This window comes from Mytilus californianus, unplaced genomic scaffold (genome assembly GCF_021869535.1).
Source record: "Mytilus californianus isolate M0D057914Y unplaced genomic scaffold, xbMytCali1.0.p SCAF_10, whole genome shotgun sequence".
NCBI lineage: Eukaryota > Metazoa > Mollusca > Bivalvia > Mytilida > Mytilidae > Mytilus > Mytilus californianus.
In genome coordinates, this window is record NW_026262582.1 from 4406910 (window position 1) to 4427124 (window position 20215).

The 20215-nt window shown below is 32.7% G+C and overlaps 1 protein-coding gene and 1 long non-coding RNA gene across 2 annotated transcripts in view; one reads left to right on the forward strand and one right to left on the reverse strand.

Moving 5' to 3' along the window:
• The first annotated feature begins 6145 nt into the window (after window positions 1-6145).
• On the forward strand, window positions 6146-8427 carry LOC127717486 (uncharacterized). Its single transcript, XR_007989202.1, has 2 exons — window positions 6146-6283; window positions 7367-8427. It is a non-coding gene; the product is annotated as an uncharacterized LOC127717486 (long non-coding RNA).
• Window positions 8428-12334: 3907 nt separating this feature from the next.
• The window catches only part of LOC127717488 (TGF-beta receptor type-1-like), a 35342-nt gene continuing 27461 nt past the window's right edge, over window positions 12335-20215 (reverse strand). Inside the window, exon 10 of the mRNA XM_052223155.1 lies at window positions 12335-18765. Within this exon, the coding sequence (XP_052079115.1) occupies window positions 18625-18765 (141 nt within the window). The 3' untranslated portion in view covers window positions 12335-18624. The remainder of the gene's footprint in view (window positions 18766-20215) is intronic.

A 20215-nucleotide genomic window follows, 5' to 3' on the forward strand; every position in this document is an offset into this window, starting at 1 on the left:
AACCCCAAGTCAGGAACATCGTCAGGGGTTGTTTTTGTCTTATAGTATTTTTCTTCTTTGTAAAATATTGTGTTGACGGGAAATATTTGGTAGTCTCTGTTAAATTATTCTTAGCTTGCTGAAAGAAATCTACATGGAAGAACATCCATGTGGATGTATGGCCTCTCTTTAAGATAATTAATAATCCCTAAGTCGGAAACCTCGTCAGAGGGTTGTCTTTTATTTTATATATCTTGGTGTTAAGTCCTTTTTAAAATATCGTGTAGTGTTGACGGGAAATATTTGGTGATATTTGTTAAATTATTCTTAACGACTCGTCATGGATAGATTTACTTTGAATGTCTTTTGTCGTGTTTTTTTCTTTTGGTGAAGGTGTTGTCTTTCTTTCTCTTCGACTTATATAAAATAATAAGATGTGGTATAATTGCCAATGGGAAAACTTTCCACCAGGTACCAAATGAAATAGATGTTAGCAATTAGCGGCCACCAACAATGAGCAAAATCCATCTTTTTTTTTGCTGTCTTGTTATTTTCTTACTCTTTTTACCTATCGTGGTAAATTGTCTATAATTGTTGAAACCAATATAGTGACCTCTACGTGACTTTCTACATTGTACGTTGCTGATTGCTTCCGCCATGACATTGATTAAGCATACTTTGTTCCATAACACTCAATTCGAAAATGTTAACATGTGAAGTTCTAGTTATTTCATAAATGCCATACTTTCTACTCCATTCGCCACCCCTAATAGGTCCTCAATTTGCCACCAAGTGATAGCTTTTTAATCTTACATTAAAACTTACTTATTGCAAGGCCAATAATTTGCAAAACAAACGTCGCCATTTCTAATTGAAAGAAATTTAGTATGCCAATCTTAAATCAGGTACGTGGTAACCCCTTGTCATAATAACTGATAAGATATGTCTTGGCATGACCTGGAATCATATAATTTAAACTTTCTTCCCTTTTAATCTTAATCGGTATAATAAACAGACTCTTATTAGAGCGTACAATAAAAATTCCTCAACACTGAGCGCTTTACTACCTGTATCAACACAATAAAAATAAACTGCTTCGCTAAGCGCAGCTGGATACGCCCGCAGAGGGTCAACCCTGAACAGTTGGGGCAAAAATGGACACAATATTCAAGCTTGAAACAGGTCTTGGATTGTAATTAAATATTTGACATATTATAGGTTTCTGAATAAATGAAGTCAAAGAACTTGAAATTGGTTATATGAATTGAATTTATATTCAATTAAAGATTTATTACTGTTGTACAATACACTATGCTGTTGCGCAATACTTAGTAAATCTGTTGTCAGACTATAAACAAATAAAATTTGTAAAATTCTAAAGGGAGCTTACATCAATAGATATGAACAATTCACCAAAGTTTCATAAGAATTGCTGAAAGCATGTTTGAGTTATTGTCTGAAAACTGGAAAATCCCCCATTTTTTAATGAATAAAACCCCATAACTCGGAAATGTAAAATCTAAAATTTATAGAATTCTAAAGGGAGCTTACATCAATGAATATCAACAATTCATCAAAGTTGAATGAGAACTGCTGAAAGCATTTTTGAGTTATTGTCCGAAAACTGGAAAATCCCCCTTTTTTATGATTAAAACCCCGTAACTTGGAAACGTAAAATCTAAAATTTATAAAAATCAAAAGGGCGCTCATGTCAATAGATATAAACAATTAACCAAAATTTCTTGCAAGTTGGTGAAAGCATCTTGAGTTATTGTCCGAAAACTGGAAAATCCTCCTTTTTTAATGAATAAAACCCCATAACTCGGAAACGTAAAATCTAAAATTTATAAAAAACGAAAGGGAGCTCACGTCAATAGATATAAACAATTCACAAAAGTTTTATGCAAATTGGTTTAAGCGTTTTTGAATTAATGTCCGACATGTTGACGACGGACGGACAGACGGACGGACGGACGGACGGACGGACGGACGGACGGACAACGGTATACCATAATACGTCCCGTAAACGGGCGTATAAAAACCAGGAACATATACTTTCACCTATAGCTGTACAATGGAGTCAATGGAAATGCAACCAGAGTATAAATCTCAATATCCGAAAGTTATACTCGACTTCGTCTCGTGAGGTTAAAGCCGGGGGTTTCAACCAAAACTATGGTATAATTTACGAAGCACTGAAAACATACAAAATATGAACATATCTATCAAAATACTTAACCTGCTGGTATAGAAATTGTGTCGTTCTAATCTCTAATATTGGTGGTTGTACCTTGAAGAAAATTTTTATCTACGGCAGCGTCATAAAAATTGCCGAAACATGCAAATGACGTCTTTATACAAAATCCATTGTATGTGGGATGTTTACTGATTGATATTTTAGTTGTTGGATAGGTACTGATTGATATTTTAGTCTTAGATACATGATTTTATTTATTAGTTATTATTGGCTTTGAACTAGCTGTCAGTAACTGCGAGTACTCTCAGATCTGTCATTTGGTTGTTGTGAGGGATGTATAAATACCCTGCCACGTCCGGTCTGTGTTTTTGTTTGATGTTTTTCTGCTTTTTATCGATCTGATGAGTTTAGCCCTTTTCAACTGATTTTTTATAGTTTGTTCTCATGTTGTATTGTTACACCACTGTCCCGGTTATGAGAGGGTTGGCGCCTTTAAACCTGTTTAACACCGCCTCATTCTTTATGTGCCTGTCTCAAGTCAGGAGCCTGTAGTTCAGTGGTTGTCGTTGGTTCATGTCTGTCATATTTGTTTTTCGTAAATTGTTTTGTTATAGATTAGGCCGTTAGTTTTCTCAATTGAATAGTTTCATATTTTTCATGTCGGGGCCTTTTATAGCCGACTATACGGTATTGATTTTTCTCATTAATTATTGAAGGCCGTACGGTAGCCTGTACTTGGTTACATCCACTTCATTTGAACTTTGGTTGATAGTTGACTCAGTGGCCATCATACCATAACTCCTTATCTAATATAAACTATGCATTGCCCAAAATACATTTCAGTTGGATTTGAAAGAAAAAAAATACAGAAAAAATGTAATCTTGTTTAAAAAAAAGAAACCACACACACACACATACATAAAACAAACAAATGAAGGAATATTCCTTATATTTTTGTGGTAATTAATATATTTACAAGTGGGTTTCAATTTTTTGATGAATGTCCTGGAAGTGGAATTCTACATCTATAAGAAAAGGTTTTTACAAATTTGTGATATTTAATCCCTATAGGGTTTTTTTTTAATACTGAATGCAATATTTTCATAGACGCTTGGACGTCACTGCAAACACTGGCATATTGAAAAGAAGAAATGTGCACAACATATAAAAGGAGCCAACGAACCATTTCTATCGCGGAAAATGAAAACTAACGAGACGAAAAGAAAAGTCGTCAAATTTGTAATGCTTTTATTTGTGAAGATTATTGTGAGAAATTCTTTTATCAATGTTTATAAAAGGAAAACAATGACATGTTACCAGTAAGAGCTGGGAACAGTATATCTAATATCAATATATACAGTCCGCCAAAAGTTAAGCACCACCTATTTTTATTGCATCGAAAAAAATTTCATTTAAAAAAATCAGTTATTCCTCTAAAAAGAGAAAACATTCATGTAGCAATTTTGCTAACATATATCATAAACAAACCAAAAACTTACGTTTGGTCACTTATACAGGTTCTATGCATTTAAATTTTGCGTTCATAAAAATATTGCAAATTTCACAAATCAGAAACGGAATTTAAGTCTCACTGTCACTTTATTTTTTTACAACAATTAATAACCCAATATCACTTAAATTCTCTACAAATAATCTTTGGTATGTTCGGCAAATTAATGTCAATATTTCAGTCAATAGGATGTGTAACCACCTCTCTTCCGGTACAGTTCCATAACACGGCGTCTCATACTCTGTACAACCCTTCTGAACTTTAGTTGAGGAAATCTATTCCATTCATTCACAATTGCCACTCTTAAATCGCCAAGATTTTGCAGTGGTTGATCACTGCGATTGAGATTTCTGCCAATGACATCCCAGACATGTTCGATAGGGTTCATGTCTGGAGACATGGAAGGCCAAAAGATAGTGTCAATGGCTTCTTGCTCTTTGTACTCGGTTACAATCCTTGCCCTGTGTGGTCTAGCTTTGTCGTCCATGTACAAGGGTCTTGACACAAGAGGGTGATTGTCAAAATGAGGGACTACAATGTTTCTAAGCACCAAATCCCTGTATGTCTGTCCATTTATGTTACCCTGCAGAATATGCATACCCAGCTTACAACGGTATGAGAAGCAACCCCATACTGTAACACCACCAGTACCGAATGCAGTCGTTTGGCAAATGTTGTTTTGGTCATAGGCAGTCTTATTTTCCCGCCAAACTCGTAATCTGCCGTCGTCTGGTCGTAACAGAAACCGACTCTCATCTGACCAATGAATGTTTTGCCAGCTTCTCGTGTTGCAGCGTCGATGGTCACTAGCCCATTGAAACCTGATTATACGGTGTCTGGCTGTTAGGACAGGTCTCTTGATAACACGACATGCTCTTAGGTTGCCTCTATGAAGTCGACGGATCAATGTGCGAACACTAACACGACCACCTGGAGGCCAGAGGTGTCTAAGCTGCGGGTAGGAGTAAATGGGCTAGCTTTAGCATGACAAATAAGCAGTCTGTCATCACGACGGGTAGTTAAACGGGGTCTTCCGGACCTTGGTCTATCATTTACAGTTCCTGTGTCAACATGACGTTATAAAAGTCTGACAATGACGGTATGATTAACATTAAAATGGTTATCTATGCTCCTAGTACTCCTACTGGCATTTGACATGCCAATTGCTTACCAGCGTTCAGCCACAGATAACTTACGCCTTGCCATATTACACTATGACTTGATGAAGGTCACTGAATTTCACTTGTACGCGTGACAGAAAGAAGATGATTTAAAGGTATCGAAACAGTGCATTTGTAAAAGTGCAGATGACCTTTAATAAAAAGTTGCTTGACGGGTTTATAGGAGTTCAATATTTTTGTTCGTAATGAATTTTCTTAGTGTATGTTAAAGGCAACTTATCACACCATACATTAATAATTTTTTCGCAATAGTTAAAAAAATGTTGCCAGTTATATTTAGGTGGTGCTTAACTTTTGGCGGGCTGTATATATGTTCCTGGTAAGAGTAAGTCACGTGTATAAACCAATAGTGAAGACTGTAAGTCACGTGTATAAACCAATAGTGAAGACTGTACGTCACGTGTATAAACCAATAGTGAAGACTGTACGTCACGTGTATAAACCAATAGTGAAGACTGTAAGTCACGTGTATAAACCAATAGTGAAGACTGTACGTCACGTGTATAAACCAATAGTGAAGACTGTACGTCACGTGTATAAACCAATAGTGAAGACTGTAAGTCACGTGTATAAACCAATAGTGAAGACTGTACGTCACGTGTATAAACCAATAGTGAAGACTGTACACCACGTGTATAAACCAATAGTGAAGACTGTGCGTTAACCTGTAGATGTCTTTTGGATATTTGTGTTGTTGTTTGTCTGTCTCATTAACACGTTCGATCCCCAAATTGTTTTTTTTTATTTATAGCTTTACATCAAGTTTCAATTGAATTCTTATCTTAATATCGTTTGCCAGGTGGTGAGTTGGGTTTCCAAATGTCGTTTCAATTTCAAATACTAAATAATTTGATCAGTGTTTTAAAAGATGTATGTAAACGCTATACTTAAATGGGTATTTTTTTTAAATGTTTACATTTGTGTCCAAGACAAATATCTCGCGTTATATGTTCTCTATTTGGACATTTTGTTTTGATGAAATAGAAGTTACTTATGCACTGAATAAAATTTTTAAGTTGATTTTAGAATCCTAATGAAGATAGTTTAGGCGAATACTAAATGTGACCAAAAAGAAGAATAAACCGCCTCTCCCTGTGAAACTCCTTTTCGATGTTCTCTCAAGTTTTATTAGTATTGTCCAGGTTATGTAATAAGATCTTTCACTGTTTTTTTTTTTTTTAATTGCAAAACTCAAATATGGTTTTTTTTAAATGACCGATATACGGAAAAGGACTAACTGGCTTTGTCATATCTGGTAATCAGAACTATTTATAAATTGTTTGTTATTAAAAATTTTAAATCGCGAAGTTTAACGAATACTTGCGTCATTGATTTTAAGAAGAATATGAATTAAAAGTTTAAAACCTTGGATAGTTATCAATAAATAAATCTATCGTGGTCATGTGATAATGTCGGGTACGTATTCAGTATTTTTAATTAATCTTACATGTTTGTAATTATCTAATATCACACTTACGAAATTGTATTTGCGGGTTATGTGTATGTAAATAGTGATATAAACTCTCAACACCACGAAAATTCTCCAGTTAGAACTTATTAAATATATTTTTTTCTGCATTTTAAGAACACTTAAACATAACGATTTGTTTTATGCTCATTTTATCATACGACTATAGCCTTGAAACCATTAAACCAATCTATAACATGGTTAATTCTAGCCGGTACAATTGTACTAGATGAGTCAGGGAAAGCCTACTTATCGTATCTGACTTGTGTTTAACGTTTTAGTTATTTTAGATAAGATTTTATTTGTAGTAAAAGGGAGATAATCCAATTTGATCCATCTCCCATCGCGTTAAACGAGACTCTTAACCGAATTTGAGAGCCGACTTATAAATTTTATGAGACAGTCAGTTAGTCAGATCATACTTATGAATGTAAGTACCGAAGCACGTACTTCAGTATTCCAATGCTGTCCAACTGCTTTCATTTATCATTTGCACATTCTTTATGATCAATAGTGTACAAGTCGCTTATATGATGTATGTTGTTGGGGTTTGTTTTTTTTTGTGTGTGCTTTCTGTAGATCCGAAGAGTTAAGCATTTTTCAATAGATTTTTACAGTTTTTTCTTATGCTGTGCTGCTACACCACTGTCCCATGTTTAAAGGACGCAAACATGCTAGACCCGCCATATTCTGTATGTGCCTGTCCTATTTAGTCAGGAGCCTGTAATTTATTGTTTTTTTTTTATATTGTTGTATACTACGTATAGTATGATCATATTTGTACATCGTTTGTTGTTTTACATCATGCGTTAGTTTTTTTGTTTGAATTGTTTTACATTTGCCTGTTTATCAAGAAATGTTGAATCCGATGTTGAAATTAACAAACACAAAACGAATCTTCATTTGAAACCACAACTATATAGAATGTGAAAAAATTGAAAAAAAGTTCAGAGTTATTGTATGATGAGAGTGCACGTGGCAAGATATCTGTAACTATTCATGCAAAAGTGTATTTGTACTTTATATTTCAGCTCCTGATTTTTCAGTGACTGGTGTCCAAATTCCGGTACAAAAGTTAAAAAATTTAAATAAGATAAAATTACAACTGAAGCAAACCATTCTATCCGAAGGAAATGAAGTCAGAGGAGGTTGCATTGTTCCGAATGGAAACTTGGTTTTTACGGACTACTCGGAAACCCGACAATGTCTGGCAGTTTATAAGAAAGACGGAACATTTCTGTGTGATATTCCATTATCACCAGCGTCAGCGTTCGGTATTGTCTCGTTCGTAAAAAGCACTGTTGTTGTTTCTGGTGGCCATACCAAAACCATTTCAGTAATAGATGTCAATAATAAGAAAATACTGGCCACAATTCAAACTGATTGTGGTTGCTATGGTATTACAAAGCATAAAGGACAGATCCTATTCTGTGGTGAAAACGCTGGACTTCTCAAGTACGATGTTGACAGAAAAACAATTGCATTGTTCTATAGTGATAAAACAGTATCCACTTATTCAAACATTATTTCAAATGGAGACAAAATATGCTATACAAACCCTAACGTTGTAACCCTCCTAGATTCTCAGGGAAAGAAAATTTTCCAAGTTCGGGATGACGATCTGATAAAATCTCCACGAGGGATAGCTATGGATGAATTCATGAACATATATCTTGTTGGTTTAGATTCTCATAACTTAGTTGTTATAAGCCCTGATGGGAAAGACAAACTGGAGTTACTCTGTAGAAAGGACTGTGGACTAAAGTTTCCCGCGGCAGTATATTATGATAGCGGACAGTTACTTATATGTCAAGGATTCGGTTGGGCATTTCTATATGCAGTTAAATGATTTAAAAACAATAAATAGCTCCTTTTAATTGTGTTGGCTTTTCAGTAACCACAGGTGCTGGCTCCTTAAACAATTGCCAGAGGTTTTGTTTTCAAAGAACCAAATTCACCAATACAATATTTGGTCTATATATAAGCTTATAATTAAAGATACAATTTTACATTTATGTATTTCAAATTTGCTATTTAGTGTTTAATAACCTTTGTATTCTCTATTTCAAGTATTCAATATTTGACAAATGGAGGTCATTTTAGTTATTAGTATGGACATTGCACAAACCCGAAGGTTGACAAATAGTAAGCCAATTGACCAATTAGTTTCAGATTAGATTTTTTTGGTCAATTAATTACAAGTAACAGAGGCAAAAGCTCAGAAAGAACAGCGCATATGAATTAACTAAGATGTGGTGTTACAAACCGGCAAAGCTCTATTGATAATGGTTTCAAATATCATTATATGCCAGTTTTTAAAATCGACTACTTTTACTTATATCATGTATATGAAACTTTGGTTTAATTTGCTCTCAATAATTGATGAGATAACTCGTAATTGACGTAACTGACGACAGCTTAACATACAGTGACAAATATTTCCTGCATATTCAGCAGCCGGTTGTACGAACGTGGCATTAGCCTAATGGGTCATTAAGGTGGTACCAAACACATTGACTAAAATTAATTTGGCTTGTTTAATTTTCATAAAATTTTGACAAAATATTTACTTGACCCTTTAACAAAAATATAAAAATTTCAAAAAACTTGAACCACACACTTTATCGGAAAAATTTCATTGGATATATAGCAGTTTGACAAACACTAATTTTGATCATTGAGAAGCTTAATATTTCCTTAACAAAAGAACGTGATTAAAACGTTCCGCTGATTTTTACAGAGTTATCTCCCTGTAGTGTTATGTACCACCTTAAGTCCTCATTAGGCCTTTATGATGCATTAGGCTAATGAAGACTAAATGACTCATTAGCGAATAACACGTTCGTACAACCGGCTGCAGGACGATATTAATTGACGGCAGCTTAACTTCATGCATATTCAGGACGATAACATGGTAATGAAATATGAGCATACCATGTCCAAGGCTTATAAATTCCACTTTATTAAATTAGACTGCTGTTTGTCTTTTCGTTGATTTATTTTTGCCGTAGCTATTTTGCCTCCTTAGTCCTGTTTTGCCGGCTCCGGCAATATAGCAATTTATATTGAGTTTTGCTATTTTGCCGGTCTTATTTCAGATTTTTTTTTCAGACTAAATGAAATAAATTTTTATTGAAATCATTGAAAATGGAAGACTACACTTCGTTGTAAAAAAGACCTTGAAATAAACGTTATGTTCGACTAATATAAAGCGCTAAAGCAGGTTTTGGAGCAATTTGAAAAGGACAACTATGTGCAACTTTGGAAACGTTATTCAAGGACTATAAAATTTATGAAAACTAGAGCACCAAACAAAACCTTTAATTAAGATCTAGTCTATGCGGCGCAATAAAGTACTGCTGTGTTCAAGGCGCAAAGACCACAAACTATCATCCACAGCTGGTAGTCATGTTGTTGCATCATTACCTGTACATGTATCTTGCAACTATACTACATTTACGTATGGCGGTACGCATTTGAGATGACAAGCAGCAAAGAAACTAACATTGTCAAAGCTTGCGAATTTGTCCATCATTCAACATCTTTCAATCGATTTAAACCAAACTTGGTATACATGCACTTTGCACTAACAAGTGCGTTTTAATGTAATGCATAATATTACATCATTGAAATAAAAAAAACATTATTGTGTTGTTTTAGCTTAACAACAAATCATAAACAAACTATTCTAAAATCCCTACCCAATAAGTGTTATGTGCAGTTATATATGTCTGCTGTTGCAGCATCTTTCTTGTGTAAAAAAAATGAAAAAAAAAAATGCACAGAATGCACCAAAAGCAAGACACTGGTTTTCTAACACTTGAAAAGTATTTTGAAGTTGTTGAATTTACTTTTAATTTCAAAACTTATGGGATATTCTTATTATAATTTTTCAGTTTAAAAAAGACACATTTTATTTGTATGTGAAGTAACTTTTAATTTCAAAACTTATGCATACTTTGCTAAAATGTATACATTTTTTTAGAGATTTATTATTAACATGTTAAAGTGTATGTTTCTACATTACTTTCTATTCGTAATTAATATACTGAAAAATCTTTATTAAGACCGGCAAAATAGCAAAACTCCATATAAATCGTCGGCAAAATAGCCACTGCCTTTTCTTCAGTGTTGTCGGTTTCTCGTCGATGAGTGTTGGTTGTTCATTTGGTGTCTTCTGCCTCATTTTTCTTATGGCATGACTATATACCACATACCTATCAATAGATTGAATTTTAACCAAAAAAAGCGTGGGAATCTTCTCGGACGGACTTACGGACTGCAAACTTATAGTCCTCTTCGTCCTCGGGATTTTCATTGTACGTTAATTAAGATGACACAAAATAACCTAAGAACACATATAGGTCGAAAAATTGTGAATAAATTTAAGAGTGATTATCGAAGATGTGCCATCAACGCCAAAATTCTCTAAATGACAAAATATAACATCAAGATATGGAACAAGACCACCAACTAGGTTCCTGACTTGGGACAAGTATGTTCTAAATGTGCATTTTAGGACAAGAATAGTTTAATGTGAAATGAATATGCACCCTGCTTTGTACTACACCAACATGCTGGCCAGTTTTTTAACTTGCTATTTCACAAGTCAACTGTGCCAAGGACAAAGAACACCTTAGACCTACACATTATTCTGTTTCAAGGCTGACCAATCTTTTCGCTTAATTCAAAACGCACATACCTAGTTGAAAAGCAGCACATATCAATTTTCAATTTTTGGTTTACCCAGCCGGAAATGGATCCCACAACATAGCATGCCACAAAGAGACCACTAATGCGATTTTAAAAGGACCTTAATGATTATTGGTGTTTAACGCCACTTATAGGCACACTTGGCTATATCATGGTAGCCAGGAAGAAGAAGTCGGAGTACCCAAAGTGAAACAATAACCTTTGGCATGACCAGTGGCTGATTCAGAAATTTTCATAAGGGGGGGCTACAGACTGCTAAGAGGGGCCCGCTCCAGTCATGCTTCATTGATTCCCTAAATAATCAACCAAATTTTTCCAACAAAAGCCCCCCCCCCCTTAAATCTGCCTCAGATGACAAATGGTAATCCAAGTCATTAAATATAGTTTATATAGCAGATCTTCGATACTCACCCTTGAATTTATTTATAATTTTTCGACTATATAAGTTTTATTTTTAAAGGTTTCTCAGAAGTGTATGTGTGAGGGACTGGTGTTCAATGTTAAGGGTGGCAAAGTCAACTTTCAAAGTTCACTTTTTGTCCATTTATCATTGATAGGTAGCTGTTGTGCTAACCATTACAGCATGTTTTCTCATATTTTTATACTGCAAACCAACTTATTAACATGAATACTTTTTCCAGCCAATTTCAGTGCAAAGTGTTTTCATGACTATCTCTGTCTTTGTTAGGGTATTCATTCCAGAGATAGATTGATTGTTGGTGTTTGATGTCTCTTTCAGCACTATTGGCTATCTTGTAGCATGTGAAGGAAGCCTGAGAAAACCACGACCTTTCAAGGAAAAAACTGGCAGTCCTAGTCAATTAAGATCTGAGTCGAACGCACCTGCCACATGCAGGGTGCAGGGTTCAAACTCACAACCTCGATTTTCTCGGTTTCTTAGACCACTGGCCCACCAAGGCCCCTCAAATAAGTGAAGTTCAAAGTTTGACATATCAATTTCTATGTCTATCATTGTTTTTTCCTACTCACTAAAGTCATGAAAATAAATGTTCAGAAAAAATAAAATAGTTTACAGTATTGATGACAAGAACATCTGTTCATTGTAAGATTTCACAAAGAGGTAGGTCAGACAGTGTGTTGCAAGAATAGATGATGAATACTTTTATTACTACTGCAAAAAGGGAGGATGTAATTTTGTATTTCAATAAACTTTTGACTTTTAAAACCTTTCCAAAATATAATTTCCAATCAGAATCAGGTGGTGGCCAAGAAGTTTGGCACTAGAGTTACTTCAAAAAGGACAATGTATCTGTTAAATCAAACACTCATGTTGTTTCCATTTTAATATTTCTTTCACAATATACACACATTTAATATATTAAGCTAATCTTAAGACTTAGTGCAAGCACGTATATGTACACATTCATAACTAAAACAAAAATAACAAATATCGTTATTCAAAAACTTCATTCATATGGAAATCAATCTCCGCTGTGAAAGACCAAGACTAAAAATTCTAAAAAAAATGTACAACAAATAATTCATAAGTAATTTTTACTCCAAATGATCACATTAAAAAAACCTGATAATAATTTTTTATCTGAATTGTACCTTAAATACAGTATTATATAAACTTTAAAAAAAAGCAAAGTATATGTATCGTGGAGAAATATTACAATTCTGGACTAGAAGAGAAAACCTTTTTGTAAAGGACAGGATTTTCACTCACATATGTGTGTGAAAATATGCATATTTGTAATTATTTGTAGAAATTGTGCAACTGTAAATTCAGATATTATTGTGAGGTTTTTATTAATGTGAATAATACGACTCCTTGAGTATCACAATAAGAAGTACTCACATTCTGATATCTGGTACATATATCTGTATGTGGCTTTTTTTAAAAATTGCAATAATTCAACTAGCATTTTTGTTCATTCTTCAAAAACCACAATAATAAATGTATGCAATAATTTCTGAATTTACAGTATATACTTTGAATTCACAAATATAGAGTACCAACTAAATATTTTACCACGTTTGCTATGTGAACTGTCTGTGTGAACTGTCTGTGTGAACTGTCTGTGTGAACACCACCTTTCATTTAAATATTGTTTTGGTACTTGCATGTGCTCAATATGTCCAAATCACATTTATTTGAAAATTTGAACATGTTGTCATTTTTACAATGCTATTTTACAATACATGTATGATCATTACAACTGTACAAAAAAATTCAACCGATAGGGTAAAAAGATATCTGGAATTTCACTTAGAAACTGAAACTGAGGGAAGAAAGGATAAACAACGACTATTTAATACCCAACCTTGTCTGCATATGTTTAATGCCTAACTCCCTCTACCATTCTTTCTCTCTCCATCGCAAACATTCACATTACTGTACACATATACACAGCCATTTGATGGCCCATGCAAAAATTAACTGACTCATCCCAACTTTTAAAGCTAGGATAAAAATGAATATATAGATAACACATTAATACTACATAAAAATTTGTGGCTAATTTACATGTTTATTTAAAATGAAGAATTTTACCCTAATAAACTGTTATAACATGAAACTAAACATGCATTTACAATTACTGAACAATTGGACATAACCCAGTCAAAATAGAAGTATACACAGGGCCAATGTTGATCCTAAATATGTAAATATCTGAAACCAATGTGTAAAGTTTTTGAATTTGTACGGCAGATTGTAAATGTAATTTTATATTTTGAATTATCCCACATCCCAATTTATTCTAAAAAAATGTTGCATCAAGCAGTAAAAAAAATCCCCACTGTTTTGACTTTGAACTGATTTTGATTCTGCAATGTAAATTATGAATAGCAAATTAAGAATGTTCGCTCCTCTTGTTTTTTGAATTTTTGCCAGATATTCAAAATCCTCGGGTTTTATCCATGTAGTGCCATTAAAAATTTTGCCTACTAAACCCTACTTTTCTTTTCATAATTTTATTACATATAGTTTAAAAAGCCATATTTGAAAATTTAGAAAATCCTAGTAATTTTTTTATAGTTTTTAAAAGAAAAAAGGTACCAATGTTAAATGTAGGGAAAATCCAGAGAGAATCATTTCCCGCCAAATTTTCAATGGCTTATATCTCGAAAACAAGTACACAGACCCTTCAATTTTTTCTGCTTTTTTAGTTGTTATTTATATACTATCAATTTATAAAAGTCTTTTTAAAAGCTTGTTATTTTGAAACAGAGTAGGGAACATCCTTAATAAGCAAAATATTTTGACCTTGCTAGTACAAGCCCAACATATACAATTTTTTCCCTAATGAAAATTAGCGAAAAAAAAGATTCCATTATGTGATAGATATTAAAATCTTTATAAAATAAAAAATTTTTTTTTAGCTTAAATACTATTAAGGGACTCACTATAGCTGTACTGCATTGATAGATAGTTAAGCAATAAACAAACAGTATTACCAATTCAGTAAAAAGAGACAACTACATGTGTGAAAATAAGGAGATGCTGAATGATTGCCAATGAGTCAAAACACTGTTGATGTAAACAACTACGGCTCACAGTATGACCTTAAATAATGAGCAAAACCCTAACTGCATTGTCAGCTTTAAAAGGTATTATCGTTTTATTAAAAAAAAATTGAAACTGATTTCAGTATTTGAGAGATACATACATCTATATACACTAAAAAATGGAAAATTACAATGGAATTCATACACAAGACTTAATTCTCTCTTATTTTCTCAAACAAAACAGATAAAACAATATGCACCGCTATTTGACACATAATGTAAACCGAAATTATATAAATTGAACTGAAATTTATTTACAAAGTTATTGCACACATTTAAAAGCAATATTTACAAAAACACACATTACACGTGGTTTTCTTAATCTCCCAAGTTTACATTTATCAGATGGCTCAGCTAAGTAAATGTGGTCCTCTTTAATGTTCAAATAAAAAAAATCTTGTTTTTACAAACATAAACCCAAATAATCAACTACTGTGAAATCCTGTATTTTTGTGGATACCAATTTTCGTTGATTGAGATACAATTGTATTTTCATGGCTATTCGATTTCATTGTTTTGCCAAAGTCTGCATACAAGTCTGATGAAAATTTGTACTTTAATGAACAATTGAATTCGTGGTTTACTTATACCAACAAAATCCACAAATGGTCGTATTCCAAGAATAATAATGAATCCACAGAAACACTGATCTCTAGAACTATACCTATTCAGATTGTGCTTTCATAGTACTATTTGAAAACCCTTATCATGCCTATGACACAGTTATGACTAATATCTTTATTCTAATTATATAACAAAATTTTGTCTTTTTTAAAAAATAAATAAAAAGAGATGCAAGGTAAAAAAAAAACAACCTAGAGACAGCAACCCAATAATATAAGTACACCAAAATGCAACATAATGCATAAAATCAGATTACACTTATCATGCCACATTTCTTATGGTTTCTCCCTAGCTTCATTTTACATTACCCAGGAATCAAAAATGAAAAGCTGTAAATTATGCAAATTTAAATTTCATGATATGTTTTTAATTGTTAATATATTTTTCTAAATACACACATTAAAAAAAATAATTAGGATGTGGAATACTTAATTAAATTCACAACATTGGTTGTGGCTTAATAGCCTAGTAAATAATGCGTTATATTTATTATAATGTAAAGGATTAACTATTCTCATCTGTTCACTTTGAAAACTTTTCTTTTGGATTTCTTATTAGTTGTAAGAAATCAGTCTCAGTCTACAAACATTTACCCTTTCTCAGATAGGATATTTTTACAAATATGTACATGCATGTAGCCTAGATCAAGGGACATAACTTTTAAAAATCATCAGTGTGTTTATGTCAAACATTTTCATACATGCATTGTAAGCTTCTAAGTAATACAGATTATTTTAATTCTTCTTCAAAGGAATGCTTAAAAAGTATTGATAAAACTGCCTACAACAAACAATTTACTGATCTTCAGAGTTACCTCCCTCAATCCAGATCTACCCCTTAAGCCATGCCCTGTCAGTTTATTATACATTGTAGTACATGTAATAGGTACCAGCAAATTCTTACCTTACAGCAAGTACGACAAAAACAAATCTTCTACTAAAAGCAATAATTAGTAAACAAAATGCAATAAGATTTGTTCATTTCCATGGATGTGATGAAAGAGGGTCTGGATGGGGTTTATACAGACTAAACAATAAAATGTAAAGAATAAATAATAATAAGGTGCTAAAATATACATGATAGAGAATAATGGACCGAAAAAATAAAGAATAGAGCAAATGGCCAAAAAAATTAAAGAAGACAGAAATGAATGCATCCAGACCCTCATAAATATCTTTATAATGTTTGGTATATTACTTAAATTTTTGTTTACTTGTCTTTACCATACAAATATTCAAGTTGGCAATCAATAAAACTATGTGCAGTGAATGATTAAAATATAACAAATAAATAGCACAAGATGTGGAGGAGTGGTGACACCTAGTGGCAGCATAATACAAACGTAAATAATCACAGATCGATTTGTTAATTGACCATAGAGTCATGATTTGATTCAGTGGTTTTGCTAGTGCTTGTCATAATCGCCATTTACGAAACTATTTTCGAAATGACATAAGTATTTCTGATCTATTCCATCAATTAAATTTTGATTGCAGTATAATGAATGCCAATATATGAAAAGAACTTATCCTCATATGTCAATATCCCTCATTTCAAATACTCTCAGCTAGGGTAGTAAAAACATTATGATTTAGATAGCTTAATTCATGCTACTTTTTAAAACTCTTTTGAATGTTATATCTGTAGAAATCTTCTGAAAATGATGCATTTGAACTGATCTAGATGAGTTGTACAGATATCAGTATATAAATGTGTTCTTAAAAACCTGACAAAAACTACATAACTTGAGAATGTTTTACAACTAGATTCTAATCATACAAATCCTTCAATTAGTTAAACCTGACATTCATAATAAATAACAACAGGCTTGTATCTAACAAACAGATTAAATTGATTTTTCGCTTCTTTAACAGTAGATGGCAGAATACATTAATATATTTATTAAATACAGGAAATAATTTATTTTGATATTCCTTGTTTACATTAATTAAATCTTCATTTTCTATCGAGTTTGAAAATCCGAAACATCTTGTTTTTATAATTTGCTAAAAACATTACAAACATGTCAGCATGCAATATACTTTATGTAAGGATTACAAAAACATGTAATTTTCATATTGACAGGTATAAAAAAATGCCTTTCAACAGGATCTTCAATGACTACAGACGCTTTTTGTAACGGCAAGGACACTGGTGGTAACAGCATTAACACTATCAGGTACAAAATGACACTAGTTTTTTTTCAATGACAACAGCATTACTGTTAAGGTAGATCAGGTGTCTTCTGTGATTTTTGCTTGTGAAATAGCAGAAAACAATCAGTCTGGATCTTAAAAGAAATATTCCAATTTTGAGAGCGGAATGTAATTCCTTCAAAATATTTTCATATAGATGGAAGAAAATTATGTGTTTTCTTTTAAAAAAATTATTATTCTGTTTTTATACAAACAGAATATTTTTTCATTGATTCAATTTTATCAACTTAGCCATATAAGGGGACATAACTCTTTTAATTTAACTTTTATAGAGGAATGAATAGTAAATTTACCAATTTTTGTTTTGAAGCAAGAAAATGTGTCTCGTGCCCCATTATTTTTATTGTCTGAAAGCATGTTATAAGAGCTCTCTTCTCATTTTCTATAATTCTATCGTTTAAATTTCTTTCTATTCACACAAACAATTGGTTTTCGATGAATTATCTTTACCAAATCTTAATAAAAGCTCTGTGTTTCATTACTTTTTATTATATTTTTGAAAAGGCATTATATAAATCACATTTTGGCAATGTATTAAAATATTCTATTGGTGTTAATTTAGACCCCCTCCCAATCTACCTTAACAGCAATTACATGGAATAACATTACTGTTAACAGCAATGACACTACTGTTAACAGATATGACACTTTTCATCACACAGCACTGACAACTGGTAATAGCAATACCACCACTGTCAACAGCACTGACACTAATGGTAACAACAATGTAACTACTTTTAACAGTAATTAATCTACTTTTAACAGAAATGACAGTACCACTTACATCATTAATACCTTATAACAGCTATAACACTATTATTAACAGATATAACACTATTATTAACAGCTATAACACTATTATTAACAGATATGACACTACTCCTAACAGTTATGACACTACTGTTAACAGCAATGACACTACTTTTAACAGCAATGGCACTACTATTAACAGCTTTGACACTACTCATAAGAGCACTGACACTACGGTTAACAGCAATAGCACCACCAGTTACAGCAATGACACAAGTATAAACAATGACAGACCCATAATATAACAATTCCACAAAATGTAGTCATGTAAAAGCCTAATGGTAATTGCTTACAAACAATAAAACTTGACTTGTGACACAATCTGTTGTACAACAACATCACTTCTGAAAGGCATTTCACCTGGAAGTAGTTGTCTCCCTTTATAAAAGTACTCATGCTGTCCTTATGTACACTTTGGTATCCTCCATAGAGGTCATTGCCGCTAAAGATTTCTTTATCCGTAAAGTTGTCAATCTCGCTGCAGCATTATGATACCAACATTCTTTCATTAATCTTCCCATCAATCTCAATGACTACAAAGAAAACATTTAATGTAATTACTGTTGATTCATTTTTAATCATGTGTTACTAATGTTTGTATACATGTAGGTGAAACACACATTTCAAATTTGAACTTATGTAGAATTTGTCAAACCCTTGAGCTTAAGTAGTGTGGCCCTTCTAGGTAGCATTTAAAAGATTCAGATTTAATATTTTTTTAACCAAGGCTTACTACCTTCTACAGTTTATTCTACAGTATGCATCTACATACTTCTGATTTAGTTTTTAAAGCTTAATATCTATATCAACATGTTCAAAGATTGAACTGTTTCTAGTAAAAATTTTACAGGAAGTGAACAAATTGAAGCAAGTTATTAAAACCTAAACTAGTCAAGTTCCAGTGAAGATTTAAATTAGGCAGCTCTTATGCATATTTGTCTCATTGAAACTCATACCACATCTACTTATCTTTATATCAATCTAATTTTCTTAATCTTAGCAGGCCATAATGTTGGGCATTGGCACATTTTGAGAACATTGTAATGGCAGTTTTTTTGTTTTAAATATCCTGCTACCATCAGTCATAGTTCTTAACATTAGGCCTACCAGCCCAAGCTTGTAAATTTCTATCGGGCCTGTAAAAGTTTCTGATACAGGCCAATAGAATCTATACAAAGTCAGGAGCCTGTTGTCGAGTGTTGTCGTTTGTTGGTGTGGTTCATAAGTGTTTCTCGTTTCTTGTTTTTTATATAGATTAGATCGTTGGTTTTCCTGTTTGAATTGTTTTACACTAGTCTTTTTGGGGCCCTTTATAGCTTGTTGTTCAGTGTGAGCCAAGGCTCTGTGTTGAAGACCGTACTTTGACCTAAAATTGTTTACTTTTTACACATTGTGACTTGGGTGGATAGTTGTCTCATTGGCACTCATACCACATCTTCTTATTTATAAAGTTTGTTTTTTTTAAAATGAGTGTCAGGCTCCAAAAGTTTATTGTGAAGATTAAACCATATATATGTAATCGAAAAAAATACATTATTTAGTTCTTTCAATTTAAATTACTATATTAATTCTGTTGGGCAATACATAGAATATTTGACTAGAAAAATCATGTTTTGTTTTTATTGCAACCAAAGAAATAATTCCTTTTCTTGGGATTAAGCCATGAAATGATAGTAGATTCAGTACAAGAGGCTGTCAAATTGACAACAAACAGGATTTTCCTGCATGAAAATCATATTTACAAATCTGGACCCCTGAACAGGATCAAGTAAACTAGAGGCTCTCAAGAGCCTGTGTTGCTCACCTGATTCTACTTTGGTTTTGGAAATCATGTAAAAATAGATTAAAATCATAACAGATACCCTAATAATGAGTGAGGCCAAATTTGGTTAATATTGGTCCTGTAATTTAATAAAAAATCCTGGTGGCCATCTTGAACAGTAAATCAGCAACAAAGTAGCAACACTTAATCAGCACCTCATA